The 8,542-nt window shown below is 39.0% G+C and overlaps 1 protein-coding gene across 1 annotated transcript in view; it reads left to right on the forward strand.

Moving 5' to 3' along the window:
- The window catches only part of TRHDE (thyrotropin releasing hormone degrading enzyme), a 213,232-nt gene extending 206,357 nt beyond the window's left edge, over positions 1 to 6,875 (forward strand). Inside the window, exons 18-19 of the mRNA XM_066183262.1 lie at positions 1,700 to 1,781; positions 3,635 to 6,875. Coding sequence (XP_066039359.1) covers positions 1,700 to 1,781; positions 3,635 to 3,778 — 226 coding nt within the window. The 3' untranslated portion in view covers positions 3,779 to 6,875. The remainder of the gene's footprint in view (positions 1 to 1,699; positions 1,782 to 3,634) is intronic.
- Positions 6,876 to 8,542: the final 1,667 nt, after the last annotated feature.

Raw genomic sequence — 8,542 nt, forward strand, 5'->3', positions numbered from 1 at the left:
CCCTAAAACAGAATCTTCTCAAAGAGATCCTAGTTCTCTTCCTTCCTCATCTTTCTATACCTATTGCTTTGGCTGTCCTTCTTCTTTTTCTTTCTCCACTTTGAAAGAACTGTGGCTTAGAGTACCTAAGCATTTAAGGGTAATCAATTTGGGATTAACAGAAGCAGAACAGAAAGCTGTGACTGTGCCAGTTCATTTCACTTTGAATTTTGAACTCTTTCTATAAATCAGTCTGTAAAAGTGGACGATGAATTGAATTATTCCCCCAGATGAACATAATTTCAGTTAAGTCTATTGGTAGTACTTACACATGTCTGACAGGAGATCTGGATTCCCTATCTTAAAACCAGTCATGTTCAGATTAGCTCGATACTGCTTTGGACACACATGCAGACATAGATAAGGATAATGATTTGTCAAGTGCCTTTTACTATGCTGAATGACATCTAACTTGACTTACTTCTGGTTTCCAACGGAACTATACTCTTCATGCTGGAGACTGAAAAAATCCCAAGCCCCAGAACAAAAAACCCCACAAACTATTCCAACATGAAATGTAAAACTTAAGGAGTGATCTGGTCAGTAGTGATGTAGTGCTTAATTTGGAGGATTGAAAAAAATAAACTTGTGGAAAAACAAGTGAACAGCAGGATTTGAATGTTTGAAAGCAACTGCCTGCCAAACGTCATTGCTGATTGTTTCTGCATATCCTTTAGATATTCCTTGCCCAAGCTTTCAAATTTTCATTCCAGGTTGGTTCTTTGAAATGCTACATTGTGGTCCAGGGGATTATTTTAGTAGTATTATTCCTATCAGCAGTATTTATTTTAATTATCATGTGCTGGAACAAGAAAATTTGATTCAGCTCAGTTTTTCAAAGGCCACTTGTAACATAGATGAGGTGGATGAATACAAAATGCAGAGAACGCTGCAGCACATCAAAAAAGTCTGATTTAATGATACAACTTGAAGGGTTCCTCAGAATAATTCTCCATAGTTGCTGCTCTGCTCCTTCATTGGCACCTGTATTTTGAGCTGTATTTTATGGAATCACAGAATAAGCTGAGTTGGAAGGGATCCACAAGGATCATTGAGTCCAGCTCCTGGCCCTGCACAGCACCATTCCCAAGAGTCACATATGCCCAAGAGCAATGTCCAAACATTTCTTCAACTCAGACAGGCCTGGGGCTGTGACCACTTCGCTGGGGAGCCTGTTCCAGTGCCCAACCACACTCTGGGTGAAGAACCTTTTCCTGATATCCAACCTAAAACCTCCCCTGACACAAATACAGGCCATTCCCTCAGGTCATTGGGCATCACAGAGAAGAGATCAATGCCTGCCCTGCTCTTCCCCTCATGAGGAAGTTGTAGACTGCCATGAGGTCCCCCCTCAGTCTCCTTTGTTCCCTTAAGTGTGAGGTGGTTTGGTCCTCTCCTCCTCTGGAGCACTCATCTGTGCCTTAAGTAAAACACATTCTGCTTAACAGCATCTGACTTAATAATTACAAGCATTTCAGCCTAGAAGGTCTCAGTCCAGGTTTTTATTCTGAAATACCAGTACCCAGTTCCAGTGCTATTCCCTTGATCGCCCAAAATCAGTCCTGTACCTTCTTTCATGCTTACAGAAGATTACTTTCTAATTTTCAGTTGACCTGGCTCTTGCAGTAACTCTCTGTGCATCTTCTTTTTTCCCATGCAGGTATGGAGAAGCGTTATTTATGAATTCAAAGCTTGTCAGTGGGGTCACGGAATTCCTCAATACTGAAGGAGAATTAAGAGAGGTAATTTTTAAATTACTTCTGTCATGTGAGGCTTTGTCCATAGTGAGCAGGACAGGAACAATAATGTGATTGTCCAGAAGCTCTGTTCTCTCTGCTGCAGTCAAAGGCCCAAATGCCTGTGCAGCACCAACCTGTTGGGCAGCACAAGGATGAGGAGCAGATTGCAAAAGCACACAAGTGTGTTGAGGTGTCAGGAGGGGGATTGTGCAGGTAGTTGTTCGTGCTTAGCTGGATATGAAGGTTTGTCTTTTTCTCTTCACTATTGGTTGAGAAACTGAAGATGAGATGTTTCATCTTCATTAGTTTATGCTGTAGAGGACAGGCCTCGAAAACATCAATGTTGAAAGTAGAAGCTGCCAATGTGTTCTCTGTTTTTCTCACAGTATTTTCCATGTGAGAAAATCTGCTAACTGAATATGCTGGCCAAATGGCTCCACAATAATTTGTACTTCTATTTAGATGGGAAAGATTTCTCATTTTGACTTAGCATGTGTCCTGACTGACGTAGTTGTGCAGATGTGCTACACCCTGTTTAGCACCTACTCAATGCTGCTCCAAATGGATACAACGATTCTTATGCAGTACAACCACCATTACATGAACTCTGATTGAGCTCTGATTTGGATGCAACCATTTGTGTGCACTCAAGTCTAGTGGCCTCAGTAACTTAGGAAGGAGCCACAGGTGGTTTCCTCTTCCCTGGGGGGAATGATGCTGTAGGTTAGATTTGAGTATCTGCCCTGCACAAGGAAGCCTTCTGTACTCTTATTTTCTAACTTCATAATAGGATTGGTAAGCTGCCTGGTTATATTTCCCTAAAAGAAACTGGTATTGTAAACTTTTTGGTATAAAAAGTACAGCAATTAAGTAAAGTCTGATTTTGATAGTTTCCAATCCCTTTCATGCTTTAAACTGTGATGGGAACGAGATAGTTGCAGAATCAACCTTTTCAGTTTTGAGCCCAGGCACAGAGTTGTTGCTGGAAGTCAGAGTTTGGAAACTGAAGTGAATTTGATGTTTCTGAGAAAAAAAAATTAACTAGTTATTCATAAGTGTTGGTAAAACTATCTAATTTTGTACAAATCAACATAACCTGCAATCTATTGTGCAAATCAGCTTTGCAATTCTTACTTGAAAAGAACAACAGTAATTGAAAACCCACCAGTGCCTTTGGTTATAATAATCCAGGTGCTGGTGCTATACTTTGAGTATACACAAGAACAGAGCAAGAGCCTTTTCAGTCTGCAGAAAAAAAAGATCAAAGTTTTCTCATAAGGGAAGGAGTATGTTTCAGGCATTCAAAGATTGTCAAATGCATGCCTGCTTGCTGTTTTGCCGTTCTCTTCTCACTGTAACCATCTCTTCCTTTTTTCAGCAACTGACCTGTGTTATATAACCAAAAGGGATCTGCACATCAAAATAAAATTAATGTGTTTTGGAGCTTGATAAAACCAAAGGGCATTAGGGCTGCCTTCCACTGATATTTGCATATAAACCTTAATTAGAAGCAATTCCAGTGCTCCCAGTTTGGTTTCTTAGGTACAAATAAAAGTTTAGAGCATCCATCTACACAGTGCAGCAGTTGAGCTACAGGAGGGAAGGAGGTAATTATATTAATGTGATCCAGCACTGACATATCTATATCTTCCAGTGCAATGTGAAGCAACTGCATCACATTTAATTGACAGTTTGCTGTCTTAATATATTTCCTATTAAATCTTTCTACCTGATATTGCATTTACTTCTAAATTGATTGTAGAAGTTTTTCCTGAATGACTGACTTATCTGTGTGCTCTGGAAATATTTACTGTCTCTTATTGCTGCAAATTTAACCTGTTAACTTGTATTTCCAGCTAAAGAACTTTATAAAGAGTTACGAAGGGGGCGCTGCTGTCTCCTTCTCTCGCGCTGTGGAAACAGTGGAAGCCAATGTGCGGTGGCAAAGGCTTTATAAGGAAGAACTGTTCCAGTGGCTAAGAAAATCCTTGACACAGTAATCTGTCTTTTTAGCCAATCATTTAACATGACTCATTGCAAGAGGAAGAGAAGACGTTTTAAAAGTGTTCAACATGAAAATCATGCAGACAAGGTCAGATTGCAGGAATAAGGTTTTTTGTTTTATTGTTTTCTTCATTGTGGATTTTTCTTTTTACACTGAACTCTTGTGAAATTGTCAAGAAGATTTTCAGAAGAGAAGATCATGAATGCTTGTGAAACCCAGTCCTCGATGTACACAACCAAACATGATATTAAGTGGTGCATGTAAATGTCGGAAAAAAACAAACAAAAAAAATCCTTCAAAGACTATTTTGTGCATGCTTGTACTGTCTCTGCCTGTATTTTAGCATGCTTATGTATAACAGCCACATTTTGTATGTGAGTTCTGGTTACATCAAAGTTGGGCATTATACAAAGCACAAAGACTCTATGACAATCACTATTTCAATCAACAAAAGGAAAGCAAGGAAAAGCAATTGCAGAAGGCTTCCAGCTTGGGGTGGTATGAGATGTAAAATCAACTTTCCCACTTGCTGCCAGTTTTTTTACCACTCAGATGGTGTCTTAATGATTACAAAGATGCCAGCTTAATTTTTGAGTTACCAGTTGTATCTGCAGTCTCTATATTCCTATATTTGAGTAAGCAGAAGAGTGAGAGAGGATAAAGAGAAAAGGGCCAGGAGCAGGGTTAGAGAAAGAAAATGAGAAGGACATCATTGCATTATAATCATATACATTTGTTCACTACTGATCAGTGAAACAGTGTAGTTTCAACTGTGAATGTGTGCTGGGGCAGGAGTTTTGCATTGATATCACAGAATCCATGAACCAGCTCTTCTCAGCTGCTTTACAAGGCACTGATACAACGGATCAGCCAGGCCAACCAGCCTGTGCAGTAGTAGGTTTTGTAGCTTGCAGTGCTCAAGTATTATAAATAAACATAAGATTCAAATGGAAATTAGGAGAAAGGGAGAATATCTTGCATGCAAAGACTTAAAATTACCCAAGAGGGCTGTCTTGCATGTTGTAGACCAGTCTCTATAGTGATTTATTATGATAGACAGGTCAGATTCTCTATATGGGCGATACTTGTGCAAATGTGGAATGTACTATTTATGCCATCATTGAAAAGTGAAATATGGAGAAAGGGAGATGTACATATGTTTATTTGTACTGAATAATACTGAGAACATGGTTTTCTTTCTGTTCCCTTCTACTTCACGTAGACTATTGTTCATGAATGATCTTTTTCTTAATCATGTTTGTCTTTTCTCAATCCTTAATCTGGAAGATCAGTGACACAGAGGAATTGTACAATGAGTATTTGCACTCTGGTGGTAAATGCTGAGGATGAAACTGGTGGGGGCCAAATACTGTCTTAATGTCTACACTGCGGAGGAAAAAGCCACAAGAATACAGTTTTCAGGAGTCAGATTGCAGTGGCTTCAGAGGCAGAATGTAGATGTGGGGCAGTGTTTCTTTATCCCGTCCCAGCCTATCCCAACGATCTGACCACATCATGGCTGTGTACATTGGGAACACGTGGCCCACCAAAATAGAGAGCAGGCGTTCTATCTGGTTGTTGCCCTCACACGGCGTGGGAGTTACCAACATGCTTTAACACTTGCAGTTGCTTCTCCCCAGTAAATTGTGAATTGAAACATTAGTGTGAAAAGAACTAAACCCAAGCATCTTCAGGTATTTTCAGAGTTGTGTGGAGACAGTATTGTTTTCTGGGCTCTCATTCCCAAGGGATTCTCCTCAAAAACTAGCAGACCCATCCCATAACTTAGCTGTTGTACCGATCTTGAGGCTGTCATTGTGTGCCCTTTACTTTAGGAGGGTGTTGTTTGTGAACTGGGTTCATGAAATCCTTGTGTGGGCAACTTTCCAGCTGTTTGGTGCTTTGTAGCACATTAGCTTGACTCATGTATAACCAAAAGAAAAGGGAATTCTGTGCTCTTGTACTGTTGACTCTTTGCCTTATAGTAAGCCCTAAACCTTTGTGCTGTGTTGCAGTGCTAGTGAACCTGCAGCCCAGAGACATTATCGTGTCGAAGCTGAGCGAAATCCTCCTCCTCCTTTGTATTTTACCTACCTCACAGGGGTGTTGTGAGGCTTGACTAATGTTAGCAAAGCACTTGAATATCTTCTTATGAAAGGCATTTAAAAGTGAAAAGTATTATTTTATGCAGTTGACCAAACTCAACCTCAATGCCAGCATGTAGCATCACATTTTTAATTTCTACTGAGAAAAATCACATGCAGACCTTTTTTATAATAAAAAAGCAATCCAAATACTATTTAATATAAGCTCTACCCTGTAATGAAGGCCAAAATTGTGATATCCAAAGAGTGTGCAGAAAGCCAAGCCCTCAAATATGAATTGCTTGGAGGACTTCAGAAAACAGAAGAGTGCGAAATGGTCTGTCCCTTTACAATTTTATTCAGTATTGTCTTTGAGGACTTTTCCAGAACCACAGATTAAACCATATACCTTGCAATATGGACATAAAAATTTCTGGTCTTCCCACTGATTACAGTATATTCTAAAGTCAAAAGTTCATTACAGCCTGTGTGTTTTGCAGAGTGCGCAGAAATTTCCACTCTTGCTCATTTGGATTGAAGTTCTTGCACATTTAGCTGGTGTTGGATGTAAATTCATATTTTAGTGGCCTTGAGCAACTGGTCTACCACAGATATCAAGCCCCAAATGTATATATTATACTTACCCACTGATGTGTTGCTTGTAATTGTTGTATTCTAATAATGTTAGTATTATTGCTCTAAGGGTTGAACTGGCCTTTCCATTATAATTCTCTATTACTTTATTTTTTATGTTTTGTGTTTTGCTCTTTCACACTTAATCAGGATTAAATTTAATGGATTAAATCTAAAAAACCCATAACTGTTTTCTGCAATATTCAAACACCCTATATTTTATTATATGTCTTTAGAAACCTTTTTTAAAGAAGTTTCATACAGCTGTGTGTTAAAGTATAGTTGATTCCTCATGGAAAGTTCTAATACAATCTGCTTAGAAAAATCTATTTATCATATTGATTTTCTTTCTCTTTTACCAGTCCTTTTCTTCCCTTGTCCATATCTAAAGATGGTCCTCATTTTTATGATTTGGATTGTGATTAGGAAGCCAAGTACTCCATACTTCTCAGCATTTTCTAATCTAGTGTTTAATTTTGTCCTTTATAGTGAGAGGAGATCATGCAAAATATAAATGCAGTGTGGACGTAGACATGGGTGTCGTTTACACAGGTTTGATGGTAGAATCTCTAATCAGCCTTTGTATGACTCAGGATCCTTTGCAGTTATTAATTGATATGGCTTCCCAAATCATATAGGAAGACATATGAATAGACATGATTCTATGCCAGCATAAGGAAATAGCTATTTTATTTTTTTTAACATTGTTCACTACAAGTATCTGGCCTATAACTTTGTAGCTGGTAGAATTATTCATGTATCCACTGCTAATAGCTGTTAAAATGGTAGTAGCTACTAATTGTGACGAGGGCAGAACACTGTGAAAAGATTCCTCTGAAATGACATGTCATTTCTGCTATTACTGGGAGTACTTGGACATTCATTAGGATTAAAAAAACCCTTCATGTGTTCTCAAGTGCATCTAAATTTGTGACCTTTGATTATCTTTTCAGTGAAAATAGCAAGAATTCTGGTTGGAAACTAAAGGTGAATTTTGTGTAGTTTTTGGACTGTTGTAGATATTTCACTGGTCTTTAGAGTGCCAAAGGAAATACGCCCTGGTGCAGAAGGATGCTTTCACAGCAAAGATCCTGAACCATACAATTAATTCTTCAGTAGTAACTAATAAAAAAATGAAAGGTGGGTGTGTGTCTGTGTGTGTGTGTGTGTAAAATCCTCCACAGAGATACTTTTCCCACAAAAATCTAATTATTTGGATAGAATAAAGCAAAACTAATTTTGCTATTTGCAGGGGAGGGTGCCTTTGTTTAGATACCTGCATAATAAGGGTTTGGTTTTCCACATGATCATAAATAATACTGAAAATAGACTTTGAGTCAAATGTACAATTTTCTCTTTGAGGAAAATGGATGTGGGTTTGAAAACTGCTAATGTATATAATCAGCTTAGCACCACTCTTGCTATGAGTACTCACTATATCAGGCTGCCTGCCCTAAGCAGGATATGTAGCCACAGTGTCAGTATGAGCATGGAGGAGTAAAAGGACCATCCAGCTGTGGAGCAGCCTGAAGAGAGTCTGTGTGCCCAGCTATGGATGGAGCACTCAGAAAACTGCTGGCTGTATCACCTGCCACTGCTGCCAGACCACCTGGGTTAGGAAAGCAGTTGGGAGCCACTGAAATGCAGAAAGGCTCCATCCAACTTTCTTTCAGCTGTATGGGAAAGACAAAAGGCCCTTTGGCTGAGTATTGGTTGTGGGTGATCTTCAGAGATGAATGTCATTGCCTTGTGCTAGCAGAAAGCAAAGGTCCAGCTAGTGAACCTGCGCTGCTCAGGAAAAAACATAAGCCCTGAGCTCTGGCCACCCCTGCTGAAAAGCACAATATTTGTAAAGGTCTAGAATATTATAGTGTCCCTTCTTCAGAAGTGTTTTCGAACGGTCAAATATTTAAGTATCAAGTTTATATAGGAACAGACACTCTTTTTCTTTATGATGTTTTTTGTTTGTATTTGAAAATGTACCAGGAATTTCTTGGGCTTTTTTCTGACAGGTGGGTTGTAAAGATGTACTACAAATTATT

The sequence above is a fragment of the Chamaea fasciata genome, unplaced genomic scaffold (genome assembly GCF_029207755.1).
Source record: "Chamaea fasciata isolate MVZ Bird 193981 ecotype frontalis unplaced genomic scaffold, bChaFas1.0.hap1 SCAF_5, whole genome shotgun sequence".
NCBI lineage: Eukaryota > Metazoa > Chordata > Aves > Passeriformes > Sylviidae > Chamaea > Chamaea fasciata.